This window comes from Thalassophryne amazonica, chromosome 1 (assembly GCF_902500255.1).
Source record: "Thalassophryne amazonica chromosome 1, fThaAma1.1, whole genome shotgun sequence".
Taxonomy (NCBI): domain Eukaryota; kingdom Metazoa; phylum Chordata; class Actinopteri; order Batrachoidiformes; family Batrachoididae; genus Thalassophryne; species Thalassophryne amazonica.
Genome location: NC_047103.1, coordinates 79,507,953 through 79,534,495, shown reverse-complemented (window position 1 = coordinate 79,534,495; position 26,543 = coordinate 79,507,953). Strand labels below are relative to the sequence as shown.

The following is a 26,543-nucleotide window of genomic DNA, read 5'->3' as shown; positions in this document are numbered from 1 at the left end:
AATTGGCAAGACGGCGGCATCAAGAACCATGGTCCCTCGCTTGTCCGTCATGATTAACGAGGTTGGCAAGGCAGTGCGACTGCGGTGACTCTTGAACTCAGACGCAAAATGGATTACATCTTGGAGCAGATGCGTGCCTTGCAGTTGAAGTTGAAGATTTCAGAGGCTGGTGAAAATTCTTAATTCATAACTGGGATTTGGTTGTTCAAGTGGAACTGTTAAAATTGTTTTCCACTGCTCAAACCATAACACTACAGGCTTATCAAGCTTGAAGTTCAAATTGCCCGGCTGTTTTCCCTCCAGAGGAATTTCTTCGGCCGGGGGATCATTTGGCTGTTTCTTATCTCAACTCACAAAGACAATAAACTGCTTTTCATAGGACTGAAGCATGCTCCATTCCCTACCACCACCCCCCTCCCATCCCCCATCAAACACTCCCCACTCCGGCGTCTGCTCACGTCACTATTTTCCCCTTCTGCGGGGGCGGTGCAGTTTTAGCTCCTCCCCCCAGGCTGAGGGCCGCGCATCTCAGGGTTGCTGTGTGGCCTTCACCCACTTGCCTCAATTCAGGTAACGGACTTCTTCAAACTTAGTGCACATAAACAATGTCAAATGAGTATGTGCTGTCTTTAATTCTGATGTGTGCCATTATTACGGTAAACAAGTAATAATTGTGGACTAATTGCTGTCTGATGGATTGCTAACTGGAGTGTAAACATAATTTCTCCACTGTGAGATCAATAAAGTATATATCATGCTCTTTCACTCACACATACAGCAGAAACTGAGCTGACGTTAGTTTTAAGATGAATATTCAACAGACATTCACAAGCAAATCAAACATCACTGCAATCTAGCAAAGTTTTTCTTGGATGTGCAGCACACAACTTTAACATATCACTTTTATGAAAAAATGTACGGAATTCCTGCGATGTTCAGTTGGGTGATGCATATGATATTTTAGAGCTTTACTCCTGAAATTCAAGCTGTATGTAATGCAAACTGGTAAAGGAACAAATTATGCATTATCTCCTGACTGGAGGTGGGCAGAGGTGGCAGCCAATCAGAGTGCACCTTTTTAGTCACGTGATGCATTTGAACAATGGACAACGAGAAGACTAAAAATGCACGGACATACCTGTAAAAGATGGCAGCATGTGTTGCTCTAAAATCTCAGTGTACCTTTCTTCATTAATGTTGCCACCACACAAGTGTAAGTTATTTTTGCCAAAAGTACTCACACAACCCTCCTACCAATGGACTTGTGGCTGATAATGGTCTGAATGGTCCTTTTGGTCCTGATTTGGAGTGAGTCTCCTGACAACAATATACATTTCCACGGTGTGATGGTCCAACCCAAATTCCTCCAAGGCTAGAGATGTTAATACCACATCTGGACCAAGTTAACATAATGTTTGTTTTTGCACAGTCATGTTTTAAGAGGCATTTGTGAATGTAACTCCCTATTGTAATGCTTGACAAATGATTCCTGAAGTATTCCCTTGGCCATGTGGTTATATCAGCTATTCATGAGTTAATGTTATTGATGTCTGAGGATTGGAGATGTTCAGCTGGTGCTTGCGTCCTTGCCTTTTACGCACTGAAATTACTCCAGATTTCTTGAATTGTTTAATAATATTATGCACCACGTAGGGAAAAATATGCAAATTTCTACTAATCTTTATTTGAGGAACATAGTTTTTAAACATTTCAATAATTTTCTCAGGCATTTATTAACAAAATAGAAATCCTTTGCCCATCATTGCTCCTGAAAGACTCAATTTTTCATGATGAAATGATCAAATCATGATTACAATCACTTTTTCACACCTGTTTGAAATAACATCCATCCAGCCATCCATTTTCAATACCTGCTTATGGGGGGGTGCGGTGTTTAAGCCTATTCCAGCAGTCATAGGGTGTGAGTGGTACACACTGGACAGGACGCCAGTGTGTTGCAAGGCCATATACATATACAAACACATGACACCAGCACTCATACCTGCAGTCATTTTAAAGTATACACTTCACCTAACCTGCATGTCCTTGGATGTGGGAGAAAGCCAGAGCACCCAGAGGAAACCCATGCAAACACTGAGAGAACATGCAAACTCTGAAATAAGATTTATTTATTTAACCTAATTTTTTGCCCCAAACTGCCCAGGTCCCACCTTTTTATGGAATGTATTGCAGGTCAAAAATGCAGGATTTTAACAAATGAAGTTGACCACAAAACATGACATATCTTGGCATCAGATCTGCAGTGACTAGAGCAGGAACCCACAGGGGTCAGCCTAGCTGGAAATGTAACAAAATTTGGTGTGCCCAGCAAGGATCTATGTACTTAGGCAAACAAAGAAACAGAAGTCTGCCGCTCCCCTGCTGGTGGGTGTGGTCCTCAGGGGCAGGATAATACATGGAAAATTTGAGCTAGCTTAGCTCTTGGAAGTAACAAAGAAAAATGATTTTGTATTAACCTCACATCCGGAGGCAACTGATTCCAATATAAGATGGATAGATATGTAAATGTGTTTTTTAAAGCATTAGTTTTTGGCAGAGGCAAAACAAAAATAGAACTAGAAGCTTGTCTTGTGTTAAACTCATGCCTGTTACAGGTGAGTTGAAGTTTAGAGAACAGGCTAAAGGGTTTGTGTGTGGTCCAGATTTTATGCAAAGAAACCACAGAAGAACAGGCCAGTCTCTCCCTCACTGTCATCCATGACAGTCTGTGATGTAGGATATCAAGACTTGTTCGAAAAGGACAGCCCAGAGCGAGTCTTGCTGCTTGATTCTGTGCTATCTGGAGTTTGTTGAGGTCTTTGAGAGTAGACCTTGACCACACAACAGAAAAAAAGTCTAAATGACACAACACTGAAGACTGTAAAACTAATTTCCTTGTTGCTATTGACATAAATTGAGCACTGAATCAAATTAAAGAGATGTTTCTGCTCATTTTGCTCACAATATTATTAATATGTGTTGTCCAAGATATCCTTTAATCCAAAGTCACCCCCAGCAATTTTATCTCAGTCACTTGTTCTAATAATTGATTGTGCAGAGAGAGATTTAACTTTGGGGTGTCTCTTAGGGTGTGTTTAGAACCTAAAATCATACACTTAGTTTTTAACACTTTCAATTTTAACCTGTTTTCCACCACCCAGTCATAAGTCAACATTAGCTCTTTTTGTAAAGTGCTATTGACCTGATCCAGGCTAGAAGCAGAAACATATATTGCTGTATCGTCTGCGTATACAGTCATACTATGTAAAATATATGACATGTCATTTACAAAAATACTATACAGCAGAGGACCAAGACAGCTGCCTTGTGGAATTCCGCATGTTAGTGTCACAGTATCTGAAAATGAATCATTGAAAGCAACACATTCAATGGTTCTTAAAAACATAAAGCAGAGCTTTTAAATCCATATGCTAATAGGTTTCCAAATAGAAGTTCATGATCGACTAGATCAAAGGCCGCACTAAAGTCCAGAAATGCAATTCCTATCAGTTGCTTACAATCAATTTGTCGCAGCCAGTCATCAGTCAGAGCTGTAAGTGCTGTACTTGATGAGTAGCCTTCTTTATAGGCATGTTGGACATCAGAGTGAAGATGATTTACTTCAAAATAATTCTGAATCTGTTTGAACATAATCCCCTCCAACGGTTTACTCAGGACAGATAAGATACTTATTGGTCTGCTGTTCTGCCCAGTCAGTGGCTCCACATGGTTTCTCACAATTTATATTTTCCAGTCATTTTTGAATATCATTGTCATTAACAGATTTAAAAACAAAAGGAACAACTCTTGCCATACATAATTTGATTGGTTAGGATTTCGTCTGACATTTTCCTACCAACTGAGGGCAGCTCATTTCTGATCGTTTTTACTTTGTCCTGGTAATACTTTCTGAAGTAGTTTGCAATTTGAAAGGGTTTAGTAATGAATGTTCCATTCAGCTCAATAAATGAAGATATTTTACTTGTTTTGCTTCGACACAAGTTCATTTATCATCCTACATATTTGTTTATTATTATTACCATATTCTTTAAATTTTGTATGATAGTACAGTTTTTTCTTCTGCCTGTTAATTTTTGTTACTTTGTTTCTCAATAAATGATAAGCTTGCCAGTCTCTGGAGCTACAAGACACGACAGCAACTTTTTGATCCCTTTCATTCATTACTTGCCTCAAACTCTCATCCACCTAAGGGGACCTGGTGGACCTTACACAAAGTTTTCTCACTGGGGCATGTTTATCACACACACCCCTGTAAATAACTTACAAAAAAATATTTTAATGCATGCTCGGCATGTATGTCCTGAAGCACCAGATCCCACTTTACATTTTCCACATGGATAAAGTCAAGTTCTGAAAAAGATTTATATGTTCTTTTAAAAATGACTTTAGATCCTGCTTGTGGAATTTTAGTTTGTTTTAAAAAAAAGCAATTATAAATGACAAAACAGAAGTAATAATAAAAGAAAATAATAATATATTAAAACTACTACTACTACTACTAATAATAATAATGTGTATATGTTAACAAGAACCTAAACAATTTATAAATACATTAAGACAGCAAATTAACATTAAAAAATTACATAATTAACAGCAAATAAATAATAATAATAATTTATTAATTATAATTTATTAATTTATATAGCACCAAATCACGACAAAGTCGCACCAAGGCGCTTCACATAATTCACAACAACACAGATTAATCTAAATTCAAATTTAAAATCAAGAAAAGCACAGTTAAAAGATAAAACACAGTAGAATAAAAATAAATTACAAAGCAAACACAAACAGATTAAAAAATGATAAGACAGTCTAAAAAAGTGGGTCTTCAGTCTTGATTTAAAAATCTCCACCGTGTCAGACTGCCGAATAACAGCAGGTAGATCATTCCAAAGAGTTGGACCACAGTAGGAAAAGGCTCTATACCCCACAGACTTTTTGTTCATCCTCGGAACACACAGAAGCCCTGCGCCCTGCGAACGCAAAGGCCTCGCAGGTACGTAGGGCTTAACCAAGTCCGCCAAGTAGGAAGGCGCCAGTCCATGAACAATTTTATAAACCAACAATAAAACTTTAAAATCCAATCTGGCAGAAACCGGTAGCCAATGAAGGGATGCCAGAATGGGAGTAATGTGGTCAAACCTTCTACTTTGTGTCAAAATTCTGGCAGCACCATTCTGCACCAACTGAAGTCCTCGAATGCTAGACTGCGGCAGACCAGAAAATAAAGCATTACAATAATCCAATCTAGAAGAGACAAATGCGTGAATCAGAGTCTCAGCATCAGCCATAGACAGGATGGGGTGAATCTTTGCTATATTTCTCAGATGAAAGAAAGCAGTCCTCGTAATGTCCCTAATGTGGAGGTCAAAGGACAACGTAGGATCAAAGATTACCCCAAGGTTCCTCACTTTGTCAGTATGATGTATAACACATGAACCTAGGCTAAGCGCCAGCTGATCAAATTGGTGCCGATGTCTTGCTGGGCCAAGAACCATCATTTCAGTCTTATCAGAGTTCAAAAGTAGAAAGTTGCTAGACATCCAACTTCTCACTGCTGCAAGACAGTCCTGTAAAGATTTTATGTGGACAGGATTTCCAGCAGCTATCGGCATATACAACTGAGTATCATCAGCATAACAATGAAAAGCAACCCCGAAATGCCGCAAAATGTTCCCAAGGGGTGCCATATACAGGGAAAAAAGCAGGGGACCCAGAACGGATCCCTGCGGAACCCCGAACTTCATGCCCTTAAAGTCAGAGGTAGTGTCATTGCACAAAACACAATGGGAACGACCAGACAGATAAGACGTCAGCCACACAAGAGCAGTTCCAGTAATCCCGAAACAGTTTTCTAGCCTATCAAGTAGAATATGATGATCAACTGTGTCAAACGCAGCACTGAGATCCAACAACACCAATGCTGTAGTAGTATCCGAGTCCATTGCTTGCAGAAGATCATTAACTACTTTAATAAGTGCTGTTTCTGTGGAGTGGTGTCTTCTAAAAGCAGACTGCAGTGGCTCAAAAAGGTCATTCTCAGTAAGACAGTCCACAAGCTGCAGTGAAACCACCTTTTCCAGAATTTTAGAGCAGAATGATAGATTTGATATCGGCCTATCATTTTTCAATTCACCAGGATCAAGATTAGATTTCTTGAGTACTGGTTTAACCACTGCAGATTTAAAACAATTTGGAACAGATCCAGAGTTTAAAGAAAGGTTAACAATTTCCAGCACAGTCGGCCCAAGAATGGGCCAAAGATCCTTAAACAATTTTGTTGGTATAGGATCAAATAAACAAGTTGTGCTTCTAGTAGACATCACGAGTTTTGTCAGCACACCTTGTGAGATACTGTTAAATTCCATGAATCTAGGTAGCACCTCAGTAGTAGTCCCCAGCTCAGTAGCTGGATACAATGATTCAACCAAAGTATGCTGAGATGTGCTCAACCTAATATCTTCTATTTTCTTTTAGAAATAGTCCAGAAAGTCCTGTGCTGAAAAGGGAGAACGACCAACAGGTGGCTGTCCATGAATAAGAAATGCCACCGTATCAAACAAGAACTTTGAGTTATGCTTGTTTTTGTTGATCAATTCAGAATAATACGCCTGCTTCGTAGCCAATAAAGCATGCTTATAATCTAAAAAAGCTTCACGCCACGCAAGGTGAAACACCTCTAGTTTGGAACTACGCCATTTCCGTTCCAACCCTCTAGCCTTCTTCCTAAGGTCACGCAAATAACTATTGAACCAGGGTGTCTGTGCTTTGGGAAGGCGTGGCTTTAATAGAGGAGGCGCAATCTTATCAAGTGTGGTTTTTAGCACTAAATTCAGGCTATCTGCAAGACTATCTACTGACTGAAATTTCATCAAGCTTGCAGTTAGGATTTCAGGTAGTCTTGCTTCGAGTTCAGTCAAAGTTGAAGGTTTAATTTGTCGCCGCAATGATAGGCAAGGTTGTTGCTCCACTAAACGCGGCAGCGTAATTGTAAACCTAATAAGCGAGTGGTCAGAGACCACTGATGCAAGAGGCAGGATGTCGATATTTGTGACAGCAAGGCCACGTGCAAGAACCAAATCCAGAGTATTACCACTGATATGCGTTGAACCATGAACGAACTGCTGAAATCCTAATGCATCCATGATTTCCATAAATGATTTACCGAGGGGATCAGAGAGCTTATTTATATGAATGTTAAAGTCACCAATAATCAAAATGTTGTCTACACTAGTTGAAAGACTAGAGATGAATGTGCCAAATTCATCTAAAAAATCAGAATATGGGCCAGGAGGCCTGTAGACAGTGACAATATAACATAGCTGATTTCCAGTTTTATGACCCTGACAGTACTTAGCATCATGGGCATAACGGAGAATCAGATGCTCAAATGAATTATATTTCTGACCCCCAACAGTTACTAAAGTAAACCTGGACTTATAAATAAAAGCAACACCCCCGCCTTTCTTCACATCACGTGAAACGTGACTAAAAGTGTACTCCGGTGGGCAGGCCTCATTCAGAGGAAGGACAGCTGTGGATTTAATCCAGGTTTCACATAATCCAAGCATATCCAGACGATGATCCACAATTAAGTCATTCACCAGCAATGACTTCAGAGACAATGATCTGATGTTAATGAGACCCAAACTAAGGATCTCGTGGGATTAGCAGGTTTTAATGAGGTCATGCGGAAGTTCTGCTCCTCAGCAGCCAGTGATGCAGCGTGTTTCAATGGCCGGAGGAGCTCAGGTGAAACACCGCGTCTGAGAGCCAACAGACGACAGCACCGGCGTAAAAACTCCGCAGCCCGGCGAGAGGCAGCAGCGGGAAGCTGCGGCACAAACGGGCACAGCTTTAGCGGAACTGGTCCGGTCATCAGTTCAGGAACAGGACGAATCCAGCAGCCTCTCGTGCACAGCGCGCGCTCCCACGCCCAAAAATATCGTCCATCACAGAGGCGGCGAGGATCAGACCCTCTAGTGAAGGCTGCCAGGTAAAACTTAAGTTTCACCAACAGACCGCTCCGCTTTCCGCGCCTTCTAAAGCGCCTCCTCCGGAGAGGAACGCAAGGAAAACGGAGCAGGTGGAGCGGGACGTCCGTGAGCACAGGTGGCAGAGTAGGGTGGGGCCCTCCAAGCCCGGACCCAGACGACAGCAGCGGCTCATAAAGAGCATTAATGTCCAAGAGAGACTGGCGACCATACACAAGCAAGGCTGAAGTGTCCCGGCAGAACACACAGAGCAAAAACACAGCAACAAATAGCAAAAATACCCGACGAGCGACAGGGCTGACGGCATGCCAAACACACAGGCGCCATCTTCCTCCTCTTCCTCCTCCCCTCCCTAAATAAATAAAAGGGTTGAGTTCTTCTTCTAAAAAATGCTCAGGTCTAAGGTTCTAAAAACATTCTGGACTCACACCATTTCAACTCATTATAGAAACTTTACACAATTTATTACCATCCTTGAAAAATGTCAGCTACCTATTTTATAAACACTACCTAATCTAGAGCATGTGGATCCGCACGGGCAACACGCTAGTATGATATTAATGATGCATCTTTTTAAATCTAAAATTCTCACCCTCTGAAGTAAAAGATAACACTTTTCATCTCATCTTCATCTACTTTTGTTGCTTTTCACTTATTTTTTTATTTTGCTTTGCCTACACATCTGGTCAGATTTATCACCAACCACACAATGTTCAGCTTGAGATAAATGAGTAACAACAACCTCGACAACAAGAGAAAACAACAGGGTTAATTTTGAAGAACATGAAGCAGACAAACAACCCTGAAAGCCAACTTTTGGTAAACTGAGTAGAATTCAGTACCCTGAAGCTGGCTGTGAAATAAAACAACTGCATTGTGTTGTCTACCTTGAATCTTAACCTTTCTACTATTTTGACTCATCTTGCATTATTCCCTGTTATTCACTGTCTTGCACGTCTCAGTCACTCAGGGCCTCTCTTTGTTCCACTATTATTGTTTAATATGAAATAGAGATGGATTAAACACCTCCTACATGGGTCAGAGCAGGTGGCTGAGGTAATGGCAGGAAAAGACAGGCTCTGACAGACAATCTGGGAGAGATCCTCCGCACGTTGAGCTGGGTGTGTCAGACCCGTCTCAAGGTCATTTCTGTTCTCTCTGCAGAGAGCCTCTGTCACTTTTAATAACTTTGAAAAGGAACGTTTTTCTCTCCTCTGACAGGGTGAGGAGGAGAGGGACCAGGCACAGAGTGAAACAATCAGAAAGTGCCGACAGAGCAGGGAGGTGTGAAGTGAGGAGACAAAACCACAATGACTCACGGTGTGTTTTGTTACTTTGAGAAAAAGTGCTATGGCATAGAACAAAAGTATGAAGGCTAATGCCAGACATAACTTCAGCATGAAATTTGTGTATCATATTTATGAGCCCTCAGTTTAAAGACATTTTGCAATTTCTTTAAACTGTTAGTTAAAGTTAATTATTGTCATTATTATTAATTGTTACTATTTATACACACAGATTATAGACTATTTATACAGACAGAGGTTGTCTGTACGGCCATCATGTTGCAGGTATTATGTCATAATTAAAAGAAAATGCACTATTTTATTATTATTATTATTATTATGGATAATGTGGTGTTACATAATTGCCAATAACTTTTTCCAATATAACAGAAAGAGCTCAAAGATTTTAACTGAAATGATTGAGTAGTGGTTTTTCTTTCGGGGTTCCACTTTCAAGGAGCAGATCTGAAAACTAAAACTACCCATATTATAAGCATTAATTGTAAAATATAATTATTAAAGGGGCGATATTGCTAAAAAGAATTTTAGAATGTAGCATTTAGAGTTTACTGTGCTTAAGGCTTCATGTTAAATATTTCCAAGGTCCCATGGATACAGAAATTCTCCTGCTGATCTGAAACAGCTCATGTTTGACTTCTGACACGTAACTGCTTAAACTGTGAGATATGTGCAGTGAGAAAGTTCAAACTCTTGTATTATACACCCACATGTTCACCACATATCCCCTTCTTCCTGTAAAGCTACAACAAGCCCATCTGTTTTAAAATTAGCACTATTTTCCAAAAACAAAGAAAAGCCTATGGGATGGCCAGTATTGTGTTTTAAACACAGATGACTTCACAGAAACGTTTCAAGTGGGCACAGCTACAGAGAGTAAATACCACATACATAGTGTGTTATTATAGCTGATGTGCACAACACTACCTGCTCCTGACGGTCCAGCCAACGGTCCACCATTGGATGATTGGCGCTCAGGGAAGATCGTGTCATCTCTCTCTGGAACTGAGTGGTCCAGCCACTTGTGTCACGAGGAAGACTTCGGTAAGCATGGACTCCTTTTCCCTGCAGAAGAATAGGAAGTGAAGTCGAGATCAATATTCATTACAGGACTTACATCCACACAAAGTTTGATGTCACTGTTGGAATAAGAGGCTGATTCGCCTGAAGGCCTTCACCAATATTTTTAAGAATTGATGAATCCAATGTCATTAATATTCTCCAATAAACACAGAGCAATGTGGCTTTGTGCTTGAGCAAAGACAAGTATTGTCAGGTGGCAAGTTAGAAGTTCTTGGACCTTTGCCACACACCTATATTATGTGATTCATTCAGGTCTGACTGTTTTCCAGATGCTAAACCTTCCCAGCAGCTAAACTGAATTGCTAATAAGAAACCTCTAATTATGAGAGTCCACAGTTGGGCTACTCTATCAAAAAAAGCTCCCAAGGTAATGTGAAACACTACTGGACATGACCAGACTTACTATAATGTCCATGAACACAAAAACACACAGACACACACTGGATTACATTTCAGACATGTTACCCTTAGCTTTGAAATTGCACAGACAGAAGGTCACGGTGGCTAAAGCTATTTAAATAAAAATGAATGTAGATTAATAATTTTAAAAAAAATCACAGTGGAAACTTTGATTCTCAAAGACAGACAAAAAGAATGAGAGATTTTAGTTTTAATGAGGTCTGAAACAGAAGCTCAACTGCAAGAAAGAAAATAACAAAACTTTGGATTTGTATGACGTGAACCTTTGCACGTGCGCGCACACACACACACACACACACACACACAGAGAGACAGAGAGATAGAGACAGAGAGATAGAGACAGAGAGAGAGAGAGAGAGAAGGTACAGTTTTTTTCCCCCATGGTTTGTTGCAGACTGGGTGGGAGCAGAGATTGTAATACCAATAGGTGAAGCTCCGGTGCCTTTTAGACAACAGCCAGTGGCGGCGCTTTGGAAGCAGTGCCATCTTGGGCTGTTTATGTTCTCATCATCTCATCAGTCATGAAGCAGCAGCCAGGGACCCCCCCCCCCCCCCCCCAAAAAAAAGAAATTCTTGACAAAGAAAGTACAGTCTGCATTCAATGCATGCTGTAATAGACTGTGTGTGTTTTCATGAGGTTGAATGTGGCATGAAAGGGCCAGAGGAAGCACTGCAGACAGCTTTGTTAAACTCAGACTAATGTTGACAATTTAGCCAGCATATGCCAACTTGTGAAAACTTTTAGCAAATACACTGGCAATGTTGAATAAGTTACGCAGCAGTCACACCATGATTGTTTCCATTGAGCGGTCCAGGTCCAGGTTGGTATGGCACAGTATGGTACAGATCGAAATGGTTAAGTCTGGCTTGGCTTCCGTTTTCAATGCCAGCAGTACCCTTTTGTTTGGTAGGTAGAGCATGCAGATGTTGACATGCACGTACATTGAGAGTGTGAACACTATTGTGTGGCTTCACCCCTCCTCACGGAGGCCAAACAAAATTTAACCCTCTGGGGTCTGAGGGCATTTTTTGGACAGTTCACTCGCCTGGCATAAATGTTTTATTATTGCTGTTAACAGCTCTCCCTGCATCCCACAATCAAGTTTTATGTCTCTTTTTTTCAGGACAACCTGTGCTTTCATAAAATATATGCTTTTGTTGTGTTTTATAAGTGTAATAAAGGTTTACAATCAGAAACAGGAAAGGAAAAAGTAAAGCGGAAATAATTTTCTACACACATTTATTCAAAACACACAGCAAACTATAATAAACAACTGTTTTGACACTTTATAAAGGTAATTTGCGGTCTTGTGTGAAAGACTGTACAACAAAAAGGTTCAAAAAATAAACACAAATGCACATTTTGAACAATATATACAAAATGGTCAATACGTTTTGTTTATCTTCATCTCAAATCAATTTGTGTCTGCTATTACACAAAGGTCACATCACAAACTTCTACTTCTACTGTGTTTTGGAGTGTTCTGTGCTGCTCCTAAAGCAGCTTTCATTCACACTTTGGCCCACTTTGGCTGCTTACAGTCTGAGGAGCGGCCCTCCCCCTCGCTCCATTGATATGGTAAACAGTGCTTTACACCGAGAAAACAACAGAGTTATCCAGCAACATTCACATGCAAACTAGTGGAGCAATCCTGATAGTTACACACTCTTTGTTTGAGCATGTGAGATTGCCATCAGAGGCTCTCCGTCTGCTTTCACTGATCGCTGTGCGTAATGGCGCAGGGCGCATTGGAGCCCAATAGCACCCAGGGGGCTATTCAAATGGGCTGACTAGTAACATATCACTCCTGAAAATGATCTTTGGCTTTTCACGTGTGGTAAATCTGCCCTACGATTGGATTTTGGAAAACCATGTGACGGTGAACCAATTCCGTTTGGACACTCACATTGCGCACGTCATCACACAGCTTCTATGAGGAGTACAAAGATGGCCGATGGCTGGCTTGAAAGTTTGCAGAGTTAACTTTTCAGCAAAAAAAGAGTAAGTTTCTATCTCATATCATTAAAAAGTTATTTATAATTTAGTAATGTCAGGGGGTGGTGACCAAGAGCTAAACAGATTTAGGACCCCAGAAACAAGCAGACTGACTCAGCAGGATGTTTGTCAAAAATATAGATGATATATTACAGCTCAAAGTGAAACTAATAAAACCATGCTAACCACTTGGTGAGGGGCACAAGATGCCACATACTAAAAAAAGCAATTCTCAACAAAACAAACAAACAGAACACAGTACTCACAAACCAGACTGGAAACAAATGACAACACTCTCTAACCCTCAAACAGTAGACAATGGTCCCACAAGGAAAAAACAAACAAGGCGTGGTTTAAATAAGCAGACTCAAGAAAAGCAGGTGTAAATAATCAAAGGCAATCAAGACATGTGAAGGACTTAAAATGAACACATGAGGGCAGTGAACCAGGAGGTCCTCAAGACTAAATAACATAAGAGCATAACCCATAACCAACTAAGCATTTAAGAGAAAAAACATTTAACACTGAATAACCAAAGACACTAGAAAGAAACGACAATGCTTAAACATAGATCAAAAAACAAAAGGCATAAATCGGGACCCAAACACCATATGCAAGAACAAACTCTACCAAACACAAAAGACAAGTGACACTCAACCTGTTATAATCAAAGGAGCCAGAGACACAAGATGCATAACAAAGTAACCAGACATGCAACTCTGATATACCAGAATCTAAGAACCATGAGTATTGCTTCAGAACAGACATGATGAAACTGCTGCTGAAAGTGTAACTCCACAAAATGCAAATGTTATACAACAGCCATGAGAACTTAACAATACTATTCTATTACTATACTATTCCAATGAATGAGGCACTGTGACTTTTAAAATAAGTTAATTTTCATGTTGTGGCACAAAGCATGGCATTCTTTGTTTCAGGTTGGGAAACGGACCTAGAGCAAACAAACACAGATGGACTTCTTTAAAAATGCTGTTTCTTCAGCCACGACAAGAAATTTAAGTATTTTCAGACATCATTAACCAAAAGTTTTCATCAGGCTGTGACAATGAATCCGACTGAACTGACGCAACAGGTACGATTAAGACTTTAAATTTACTCAGTGTGTGAATGGTTTTAATATTTGAAACAGTCTGAACTGTCCACATGAGGATTGCAGTTTTAGCTTTAGCTGGTGAGCCAATCAATGCACAGCAGTGGGTTCACGCCTCCCTTTTGGAATCGATCCATAATTTTGGGACCCCAGCCAAAGGGTGCCAAAAAATGGTACGGTACAGGTTAGCTATTTTGGTACCCGTTCCTAATTCAAGATGTGAAAACACACAATACGCCATTATATGGTAGCTGACAGATTCAGTAAGTATGGTCGCCCGGAACAGGTCAAATACATCAATATCCGGAGAAGATATGTTCGATATGACTTACGAGGTCTGTTAGAAAAGTATCCGACCTTATTATTTTTTTAAAAAACCATATGGATTTGAATCACGTGTGATTGCGTCAGACAAGCTTGAACCCTTGTTCGCATGCGTGAGTTTTTTCATGCCTGTCGGTTGCGTCATTCGCCTGTGAGCAGGCTTTGAGTGAGGTGTGGTCCACCCCTCTCGTCTATTTTTTATTGCAAATAAATGTCTGAACGATTTGGAGCTTTGATGCATCAGTTTTTTTCCAGAAACTGTGAGAGACCTCCAGGTGGACACCGTTCGAAAAATTAATATGGCTTTCAGGGACGATTTTATGGGGATTAAACAGATTAATTTCAATTTTTTTTCAATTTATTTTCTTTTATATAGCGCCAAATCACAACAGAGTTGTCTCAAGGCACGTCACACAAGTAAGGTCTAACCTTACTAACCCCCAGAGCAACAGTGGTAAAGAAAAACTCCCTCGGAGGAAGAAACCTCAAGCAGACCAGACTCAGAGGGGTGACCCTCTGCTTGGGTCATGCTACAGACATAGATTACAGAAAAAGTCACAAAACAAATATACAGGAAATGCTGTTGGTGCACAAGACAGGAGGGTCTCCAGCAAAAAATACCACACCCATCTCTGGATGGAGCTGCACCTTAGACAGAGAGAAAAAAACAGAATCAGGCATCAGAAAGACAAGAAATACTGTATAATTTGTCAGCATTAAACAACAAGAAAAACAGCAAATACTATGGTGACTGCCGGCCACTAGCCCTAAGCTTCACCAAAAGACCCAGAACTTAGGTAAAGTTGAGGCCGCGGCACACTCCGTTTACTAATAAAATAAATTCAAAGAGTAAAAAGCGTAGAACTGTACTATGCCAGTATGCTAGTCATACGAAAGGGAAAATATGTGCACCTTAAGTCTGGACTTGAAAGTCTCCACAGAATCTGACTGTTTTATTGACGTAGGAAGATCATTCCACGATAAGAGGAAGCTCTATGACCCGCAGATTACGGGGTGTTACTACTGCTTGAAGGACGGCCCACAACTGCTGAGAGCGCGGCGCGCTCCCAGTCCCCATCGACAGGCTGACACCCCGCTGGAACAACCAGATCATTTCCAACGTGAAAGCTTTGTTGATCCGGGACCTCGTCTAACTTTCACAAAAAGGCAGAAGATGTGGACATCAGCACTTTTTCCGGCACATTCCACCGTTACAGGAGTTTTTTTCATGGAAAGAAAAGCAGAGGGACGCGCCACGGCTCCGTTCATTACGCGGGACAAAATCACCTCGGTGTTGGTCTCTCAGGACAGCTTTCAGGTGGATTTCAGACGGATTCCGGTTGCTTTCCAGTCGTGTGAATATCCGATTGTGATTGTGCATGAGCTGGACATGCCAGAACATGTCCCGTGAGGCTTCATCACGGCGTTGCTTTGCGCCGAGCGGCTGCACCGCGACGCGCAGTGGAGCAGCTTCTCTTTCCATGACAAAAACTCCTGTAACAGTGAAATGTGCCATTCATTTTTAAACTGGACGCTGTCTTGATCCGGTATGTCATCTGACTAGCACAGGAATTGTGAAAAGACGTGGACATCAGCACTTTTCCGGCACATTAAGACAGACGTGCGGAGGAGTTCCGCGCGTTGCGGTGCAGCCGCTCGGCGCAAAGCAATGCCGTGATGAAGCCTCACAGGACATGTTCTGGCATGTCCAGCTCATGCACAATCACAATCGGATATTCACATGACTGGAAAGCAACCGGAATCCGTCTGAAATCCACCTGAAAGCTGTCCTTAGAGACCAACACAGAGGTGGTTTTGTCCCGCGTAATGAACGGCTCCGTGGCGCGTCCCTCCGCTTTTCTTTCCATGAAAAAAACTCCTGTAATGGTGGAATGTGCCGGAAAAAGTGCTGATGTCCACATCTTCTGCCTTTTTGTGAAAGTCAGACGAGGTCCCGGATCAACAAAGATTTCACGTTGGAAATGATCTGGTTGTTCCAGCGGGGTGTCAGCCTGTCGATGGGGGCTGGGAGCGCGCTCTCAGCAGTTGTGGGCCGTCCTTAAAGCGGCAGTAACACCCCTTAATCTGTTTAATCCCCATGAAATCATCCCTGAAAGCCATATTAATTTTTCGAATGGTGTCCACTTGGAGGTCTCTCACAGTTTCTGGAAAAAAATTGATGCAGCAAAGCTCCAAATCGTTCAGACATTTATTCGCAATAAAAACAGACGAGAGGGGTGGACCACACCTCACTCAAAGCCTGCTCACAGGCGAATGACGCAACCGACAGGCACGAAAAAACTCATGCATGCACACGAGGGTTCAAGCTTGGCTGATGCAATCACACGTGATTCAAATCCATATTGTTTTTTAAAAAAATAATAAGGCCGGATACTTTTCTAACAGACCTCGTACACATACTGTAGGTTCAAAGCAAGTTGCTCATACGTTTCGAGTACGCTAGACATTATCTTGACATATTTCGACTCAGGAGTCACAAGTCACGTGTGACAATTGCATAACGTACCTACAAGTTATGGCCTGCGTATGTGGGACATAAGCCATACACTGGCATCCATCGAAAATACTGTGCATGTACAAAATTTATGGAGGACCTTGCCATACTATGACATATACCAGCATGCTTCAACGTGCTCTTAACTTTTAGAAAACTAGCCCATAACTTAGATGTACACCAGCGTATTCTGCATATGTTTAATATGTCAGCGTACGCAGGCTAAACTGTCAAGGTGTGACAAGGCCTTAACACATGGGAAGTCAAATAATGCAATAATTTTCGGATCATGTAATAATGCGTCTGAACAATAATGTATCCGTCTCTGGAACAATACAATAGCAAAGAGCCTTTCACATCTCACGTGACAAGTGGAAATGTTATTCCCGAAACGCACAAAGGAGGAAGAGTTTTCTATGTCACTATTTGGCTGTTCAAGCATCTGAATGCAGAGAATCAAGAATTTGTTGCAGAAAAAGGCCTTATCCCTAGCTCTGCCGGTGAGTGACTACCTGAAGATGAGCACAAAAACTAGTGGAGTGTATGACGAAGTGCAGCATTCTGGGAGGAGGCTCTTTCTACAGCGACCCACTGTCAGTGGGCCCCGGTGAACTGAGGTGACAGTCGAAGCGAACTGCCTCACTGAACCATCACACTCCAACGTTCTCCACATCTGGACATAATACACAGACTCAGTTTGACCAATAGAGCATCTGCAAATTTGTCAAAGGTGCATGAATCTGAAAATAAAATGTGATGTTACTGCACCACTGAACGGCCTGTTTTATAGGTTAACATTACCCTAGTCTTTTCTAACAGGCTGTGTTAGGTTATGCTGGAATGTTTATTACTTCAGCTCACTGATTTCATTGTAAATTGTTCTATTGCTATTATTTTTAACAACCAAATCCATACCCTAATTGTTATTTATTTATTTATTTTAGTTACATTCCTGGTTCACAACTCACCCCTGCCATATTTCTCCATGTAATATGGAGCTGCGTCACGACGGGCATCTGGCATAAAACCTGTCAAATCAACATGCAGATTCACTTTGGATCTTCTGTGGCGACCCAGAGTAAAAACAAAGAAGCACCCAAAGGAACTTACTATTATTTCTAAGTCTCAATTTTTAAATAACATTGAAATATTAACTTTATTTTTTAACTGATTGCTTTCATAGTAATCAGTAATCAGTAATCAGTCCATCATTAAAAGAGAACAGCACTGTTTTATACTGAATCTTTAGCCTGTATCTTTATATTTTACAATAAGATACTTCTTCACTTGTCCAACATCGGGAAATTTTTAATAATAATTCAAAATGTTAGTTTTTACACATACACAGAGGCCACTTGGCCTCTGTGTATGTGTGTGGCCTCTGTGTATGTGTGTGCGTGCCTACATGTGTGTGTGTGTAACTTTGATCACAGAGAATCTGGGGAGAGCTGACATTTGACATTTGGTATACTTATGTATATTGGATCAAGGATGAACGCTGTGAAAACGGAAAGCTGATAGGACTAATATTTTTGGAGAAATTAGGGATACTCGGTAACAACAGTGAACAATGGATATTGGTATCACCATTAATCAGTCCCTGGTAACCACACAAGCTTTGAACAAAGATAATATCTCAACCTCGCCAGTTGTAAAACATGACATCAACTAAATGTGCCAAACAATAAATACAATTATTCACAAAAATGTCTTTAATTTCAGGCAATTTCAGTTAAAATCGTTATAGAAACTTACATAATTTATTACCCCCTGAAAAAATGTCAGCTACCTATTTTATGAACACTACCCAATCTGGAACCCATGGATCCCCACAGGCAACACATCGGACTCCAAGTTTTCTTTTGCACCGAATTGATATATTTGAAAATAGTGCTGGGTTGAAAAGATCGATTCACCAATTTTAAATCGATTCTTATTTGAATTCCCACAGATCAAGTCACACATCCAAAGATCAATTTACACACACACACACACACATATATATATATATATATATAGAGGATGCGCAACACTGGCATCCTCTGATAAAATGCACCTCGAGCAGAAAAAACACAGTGGAACTTGTTTTAAAATGCTACGGTTCCAGCTACAAAAAGGAATTAAAAGTATTTTCAGGTTTAGTTTTTCAAAATCAGACATATGTGGATACAGTGTTCCTCAGACTGTGATGGTGCATTGGACTGAAATGGACAGGTAAAGCCCCTTTACTCCATGTGTGAAAGAAAATAATGACTATGTTTATATGCCGTTAATATTCGGGTTGTCAATATTCCGGTTTCTGAATCATTAGGAATAACCCGTTTACACGCTTAAGCAGACAGAGTTACTCCTGTATACATGGTCATTGGTATCATTTGGAATATCTCCATCTAAACAGCGACGCACGTCTTCCACCGGTGCTTTATTTGGTCTGGCATTCGTGCAAATCCTGCTTCGTGTAATCATGCTTTGTGTAAAACCCCTCACGACACACTCTTCTCAAAAAGGCATTAACATTTTCTCACTTTTCTCTCCTGCTGGCTGCCTCCGCATCAAAACAGCGAACATAGTCTCTGGACCTGTTGCCAGATTTGGCGAAGCTCCGCACAGCAGAGAGGGGGGCGGTGTGAGTGGCCCGCAGACTCAGTAAGCGCATTGGAGACAGAGCAATCGCGGTGATGCCGGTGCCGGTGCCGCGACGGGCTCGCCTGATAAGGACGCAGAACACAATGTGCTGTTTATCTCTGCTTCTGTGGTGTCTGGTGGGTTGCGCGCGCCGCATACAAGTAGTTGCCGTACTCAAAAGACCAAGATTCCTTGCTGATAGGACATGCGCAGAACACAAATTAATGTTCCTTTCTATGGGGATATCCCGATGCGCATTTATATGACCTGATATTCGGGTTAGAAAAGGAGTAACCCGGGGGTCTTATTCAGGTTTTTAAAAACTGAACCATCCAGGGGTTCAGTTCAGGGGGAGGACATAAAGACTGTAGACAGTTTTAAATACCTGGCTGTTCACCTCAACAGCAAAGTGGACTGGACTCACAACACCGACGCCCTGTACAAAAAAGGCCAGAGATCCTTTGGAGTGAGCAGGCCTCTGCTTAAGACCTTCTATGACTCTGTTGTAGCCTCTGCTCTCCTCTATGCTGTCATCTGTTGGGCCCCGGGCAGCACAGAGCCCAAATCCATCATGAACAACTCCTCTCACCCTCTGCACTGGACTGTAGTGGAGCTGACCAGCTCATTCAGTGACAGGCTGAGGCACCCTCAGTGCAAGAAGGAACGATACCGCAGGTCATTCCTCCCTGCTGCAGTCAGACTGTACGACCTGCAATACACCTAGTGGTGCAACCTGGACACATCTTCAGTGACTATCCCGAGATCACTGGATGTTTCGGGTCTTAGTCATACACCCTCACTCGGGCGACCCAGCCGGGGGTGATCAGTCCCCCGACTTGTGTTCAGGTAGCGCACTACGCCATGCCTCCCCCCTCCTCAACCAGAGCCACCGTGAAGCCTTCTCAGCTGCTTCCAAGATGTTCTTGGTGGCTCTTCGCCTATGCAGTCCACAAATCCCAAGAAGTCCAAGGACGAGGTGTAGGGACCTGCCTGCAAAGCCCCTGCAGCCCACCTCAATTGGCTCGCAGCGGGCATTCCAACCGTTCCTCTGGCACTCAGCCACAAGCTCTGCATATTTTGCTCTCTTCCTCTCCTGGGCTTCCTCCATTCTATCCTCCCAGGGAACTGTTAGCTCAAGAAGCACCACCTGCCGGCTGGACGTTGACATCAATACCATGTCTGGACGGAGTGTCATGGCTGCGATGTTGTCCGGGAATCACAACTGTCTCCCCAGATCAACCAAGAGCTGCCAGTCTCTTGCTGTTGTAAGCAGGCCCCCTTGAGTCTTCTTGGAGGGCTGAGGTTTCTCCCCTGCTCGGACAAAAGCAACTGCGCTCTTGGTTGGTTGTTGTCCCTTGCTGATGTTGATGCCAGTACAGATGGTGTCTGCTATTGCCCGCAGGACCTGGTCATGGCGCCAGCGATACCTCCCATCTCCCAGGGCCTTTGAGCAACAGATGAGGATGTGTTCTAAGGATCCCTTCTTCTGGCAGAGCTGGCACACAGGTGAGTCCGTCAGGCCCCAGGTGAACAGGTTAGCAGGGCTTGGGAGGACATCATATACCGATTGGACAAGGAACTTGAAATGATGTGGCTCCGCCTTCCACAGCTCAGTCCATATGATTTTCTGGCTTGTGACATGCTCCCACTTGGTCCAAGCCCCCTGCTTGCTCATGCCCACCACTCTGCTGAAGCGAGCCTCTTCCACGTCTGCCCGAACCTCCTCCTGTATGAGCTTCCGCCTTTCCTTCCCTTTAGCTCTGCTGAAGCAAGGCTTCGGGATGCTACCCAGCCCTGCCCGACCTGTGGCCACTGTACCCACCAAGGTACTGTGCCACAGCCTTGACTCTGCTCTCTCCACTGCGTCCCGGGCACGCCACTTCCTTCCTGTGCGAACCTCCACACCTGCTGAGGATACCTTCCCATCAGCGGAGTCTCTGTAGAGCAGGACTTCTCTGGCCCGGGCTACCTTGAACTCCTCTGTGACACTGCTGAAAGGAAGCTGGAGCTTAATCCCATGCCCAAACAGCGCAATACTGCTCAGACTCCGTGGCAGGCCGAGCCACCTGCGCAGGTGCTGGCTGATCTTCCTCTCAAAGCCCTCCATGGTCGTAACTGGGAATTCATACATCAGCAGTGGCCAAAGGAGACGAGGCAGGATGTTATGCTGATAGATCCAGGCCTTGAACTTCCCGGGAAGCCCAGACTTATTCAGAGCTAAGAGCCACTGGTTGAGGTTGTCGCCGGCTGCTTGGCGTGCAGCGGTGTCCTTCAGATCGCCAGTGAAGAGCTTTACGAGGCTCTTCACTGGTTTTTCAGACACAGACGGAATAGTGGTGTTTCCCAGACTGAATCGGAAGTGGTCTGTCACCTTCCCTTTCCTCAAGACCAAGGACCTGGATTTCCCAGGCTTAAAACTCATTCTTGCCCAAGTTATGAGTCAATCCAGACCTTGCAGGAGCCATCTGCATCCAGGCACTGATGATGTGGTTACCGTGAGATCATCCATGAATGCTCTTATTGGTGGATGACGGGTACCAGATCTAGACAATGGACCTCGGCACTCCACTTCTGCTGACTTCACCAGCATAATCATGGCAAGGGCGAACAGGGACACAGAGATCGTGCAGCCGGTAATGATGCCTTTTTTCCAGACGATGCCAATCTGATGTTGAAGCCCCAGAGGACACCCTCAGACTGAAATGGTCATAATAGTCGAGGATGAGATGGCGCACCTTCTCTGGGACATGGTATTTACTCAGGGATAATTCCACCAACTTATGTGGAATTGACCCGTAAGCATTGGCAAGGTCCAGCCAAAGTACTGCCAGATCACCCCTGCTCTCTCTCGCTTCAGGGATCAGCTGAGTCACTACACCAGTGTGCTCGATACACCCTGGGACTCATGGGACTCCTCCTTTCTGCACAGAGGTATCGATGTAGGAGTTCTTCAGCAGAAATCTCATGAGGCGGTTGAAAACGATCTTAAAGAAGGACTTGCACTCTGTGCTGAGAAGGGAGATTGATCTGAACTGCTCGATGTCCTTTGCATTCTCCTCCTTGGGGACCCATACTCCCTCTGCATACTTCCACTGCTGGGGTACCTTACTCATTTGCCAGATCACTCTGAAGATCTTCCACAGGCACTCCAGCAGGTGGGGGCACTGTTTGAAGACCTTGTACGGGACCCCACTTGGGCCCGGAGCTGATGCCGCTCTGGAAGCTTTGATGACCTCTTTGACTTCCTTCAGAGTGGGTACGCTGATGTCAAACAGGGTGCTGGGTTCAGGAGGGCATACAAGGGCTTCACATTGGCCGAGGTCTTGGTCTCTCATGCTGTCGCTATAAGTATTACTTATGTGGTGGTTGATGTCTTCCTTCGGACACGAGAGCTGGCCGCTGCGTTTCTCACCCAGCAGCTTCTTTGCAAAACCAAATGGGTTTACAATGAAGGCACTGCACTTGCGAGCCCTCTCCTTGCCCCGGCTCCTGTGCCCCTCGGCCCAACGCAGGGTGAGTAGCTTCTCGCTCACCACACCCCTCAGTTCTGCCAAGGCTTCCTCCTCATCGTCATTAGCCTTCTTGAACTGACTCCTTAATATCCTCAGCTCCTTTCTGAGTTGAGAGATCTTCTTCTCATGCCGGTTTGGAATTGGTGCTGTTGTGGTCTGGTGGCACGTTGTTCCTAAATACCAAACCTGTCTGATGCGATGCATATTATGAGTGTGCTCATTGTCCTGAGCCTCTGCTCCACATCACCCTTTGCTGTTGCTTCAAGGGCTGAATCAACATATACATCAAACCGCTGCCAGTCTGGCTCCTTGTTGGCAGAGGGCCACAAAATCCGACGCTGTTCTGATGGTCTGCTTTGGGGTGACGCCGGTAGTGCGCGGAGGCTATGGGCACTGTGGGGTGTCTCCGGGCCTGGATCCTCCTCCGTCTCACCAGATGCCGTACTAGGTACTAGCACTGTGCGTTGAACCACAGGGTTCCTTAGGCAGCGCATCTTGGTCTGATGTATCTTTAGACCTGTAAGATTTTTGCAGACCTTGCCACATTTGCAAACTGCGCTCATAGTCCATTGTCCAAGGGTCGTTACGAGAAAATCTGTCCGTTTGGTGTGCTCATTCTTCCCCCCTCTCGGGCACCCCTGGGGGAATGACTCTATAGGGTTCATCGTAGCGTTATTCAGGTGCTCCCTTGCGGGAGCTGCAGCTCGGGATGCTACCCCTCCCTGCCCCAGTTGCAGTCTCTCCAAGCTGTCCTCTGTCTCTCCAGCTGTCACCACACTTTCAAGGTTGTCATCCAGTCTTTCCTGGAAGTCAATGGCATTACCATGTTTGATTAGACCTGCAATACACCTAGTGGTGCAACCGGGACACATCTTCAGTGACTCTCCCGAGATCACTGGGTGTACAATAACACTGTGAAATAACCACATGCAATAATATGTCCACAAATCACGTGCAATAACTCGTTTACAAATCCCTGCACTAATGTCACCTTACCACACCTAAACTCCATATATACATACATATATGTATATATGGATGTATACATACATGTATACATACATACATATTCTATTTCTACCTCATTTCTTATGTCTCGTACTGTTACAAGTGTTATTATTATTGCTTATCCTTGCACACGCTGTTTGATGAACATTTTCCTCTACTTGCACCCACCTTGTGTGTTTTTTAAGCGCTGACGTAACATGTGAATTTCTCCTCTGTGAGATCAATAAAGTTTATCTTTATCTTTAATGCTGTGTTGCGCAGACCTACTTAAAAAGTGTGTGTTTTCTGCATCCAGCGCTCTACGCAGAAAAAATTGAACAGGTTTAATTTTTTGCATCCTCCTCACGTAGACCTCAGCATACTGCTGCTTAGGGAGCAAAAACTCGGCGTAGAGCTGCTTAAACTTGCTGTAGAGCTGCATGCATAGATGGTATGCCACAATATGCAATTCTATGTTGGCCCCGATGTGAAACCGGCGTAAGGAAAACCTCAAACAGACCAGACAAATGCTTCGGCAATACAACAATAACAAAGTACAACAATGAATTTTCAAACATGCAAAATAAGAATAGAAAAAAGTATGGCTATAGTCCATCAACAGCTGTCATCCAAATATCTTCCCAGATAGTAATATGGGGTAGGATAGGTTAATATGGTCAAACTTTCTTCTTCAAATCAAAACTCTAGCAGCAGCACTTTGAACCAGTTGGAGACCTCTGATACTGGACTGTAGTAAACCAGAAAATAAGACATTACAATAATTCAGTCTTGAAGAGACAAATGCATGAATCAATGTCTCTCCATCAACCACAGACAGAATAGGTTGAATCTTCACAATATCTTCACAATATTACAGAGGTGATAAAAAGCAATCTTCGTCATTTCTCTCATGTACGAGTATAGGTTGAAGGTCAGTGTGGCATCAAAAGTCACCCAAAGATTTTTCACTTCATCACTGTGGTGAATAACACACGAGTCAAAGGTTACTGTTCACTGGCAAAACTGATGCCTCTGTCTCGCAGGACCAATGACCATCAACTAACTGGGTCTTGTCAGATTTAAAAGTAAGAAGTTGCTTGACATCTATTTTTTTCACTGAAGCCAGCCAGTCCTCCAAAGTCAGTCTGTATCAGATTATTTGCAGTTATTGCCACATACAAATGAGCGTTGTTGGCATAGCAATGAAAAATAATTCAAAAGTGTTGCAATATCTGACCAAAAAGGTGCTATATACAGAAAAAATAGTAATAAATAGCTATTATAGTTATTGTTAGGAGAGACGGCATCCATCCCACTTTGGATGGAGCAGCTCTCATTTCTAGAAATCTGTCCAATTTTCTTAAATACTCCAAACCGTGACTATCCAGGGTTGGGACCAGGAAGCAGAGTTGTAGTCTTACACACCTCTCTGCAGCTTCTCTCCCCCTGCCATCCCCTCATTACCCCATCCCCGTAGAGACGGTACCTGCTCCCAGACCACCAATAACCAGCAAAAATCTATTTAAGCATAAAAATTCAAAAAGAAAAAATAATATAGCACCTTCAACTGCACCACAGACTAAAACTGTTGTGTGTTGGGGGGGGTTTGGCTGGACAAGGTTGGGTTGTTTTGTGTTTATTTTCCTTCCCAGGTGATTTGGGGCTGTTCTCTGAGGAAAATGTGCTGCAGAAGAGTCTCTCTCCTCTGTTACGATGATTGGCTGCACCTGTTGCATTCTCGTGCGGCTCTCTAGCAGGACAATCCACGACACCTGTGATGTTCACGTGCAGATCTGAGGACTTCCAGCTGGTACCAATGTAGTGATGAAGAACTACATTTAAACCAGCAGTGAGTTGGGTAAGATTGCCGGAGAATACGACCTTGTGACGACCGTGTGGGGACGCTGAGGGCCGTTTCAGAGTCTGACATCGCGCCTGTGAAGGAGGACGAGGGTGAGAGGCAAACGTTGTCAGCACACGACAGAGGTGAATATTCTGAAAAGTTTATCCGTGAACGTAAATTGGTGTTTATACGCAGCTATAAGTAATTATTGGTGGAAATTGTTTGGCGTGCTCCTCACGGCAGTGGCGTGCGGATTAATGATCCTCCACTAGCTGTGAGCAGCAGCCTCTTTGAACTAAGTTTGAAACCAGACCTAAACGTGTAGCTGATAAGTTTGCCTCTAAACAATATTTTGTAGTAATAAGTGTTGAATAATCTCATCTCTGTTCCTCCTTTGCAGAGTACAGTCTGGGAAAGTCACCTGGGGGGGGTGTTGGCGGAACTCCTGAGCCCTGAACGTTCGGACTCCGACTGTTGAGACGCTGAGAGAGCGCGCCACCTTTTCACCTCACCAGAACTACGAGGGCTGTCAATAAAGTAACGGTCCTTTTTATTTTTTTCAAAAACTATATGGATTTCATTCATATGTTTTTACGTCAGACATGCTTGAACCCTCGTGCGCATGCGTGACTTTTTCCACGCCTGTCGGTGACGTCATTCGCTTGTGAGCACTCCTTGTGGGAGGAGTCGTCCAGCCCCTCGTCGGAATTCCTTTGTCTGAGAAGTTGCTGAGAGACTGGCGCTTTGTTTGATCAAAATTTTTTCTAAACCTGTGAGACACATCGAAGTGGACACGGTTCGA

The 26,543-nt window shown here is 43.1% G+C and overlaps 1 protein-coding gene across 3 annotated transcripts in view; it reads right to left on the bottom strand.

The window, feature by feature from the left end:
- The window catches only part of LOC117512002 (partitioning defective 3 homolog), a 1,323,734-nt gene that overhangs the window by 830,679 nt on the left and 466,512 nt on the right, over positions 1 to 26,543 (bottom strand). For all 3 annotated transcript variants that reach the window (XM_034171933.1, XM_034171942.1, XM_034171950.1), the window contains exon 5: positions 10,250 to 10,387. In XM_034171933.1, the coding sequence (XP_034027824.1) occupies positions 10,250 to 10,387 (138 nt within the window). The remainder of the gene's footprint in view (positions 1 to 10,249; positions 10,388 to 26,543) is intronic.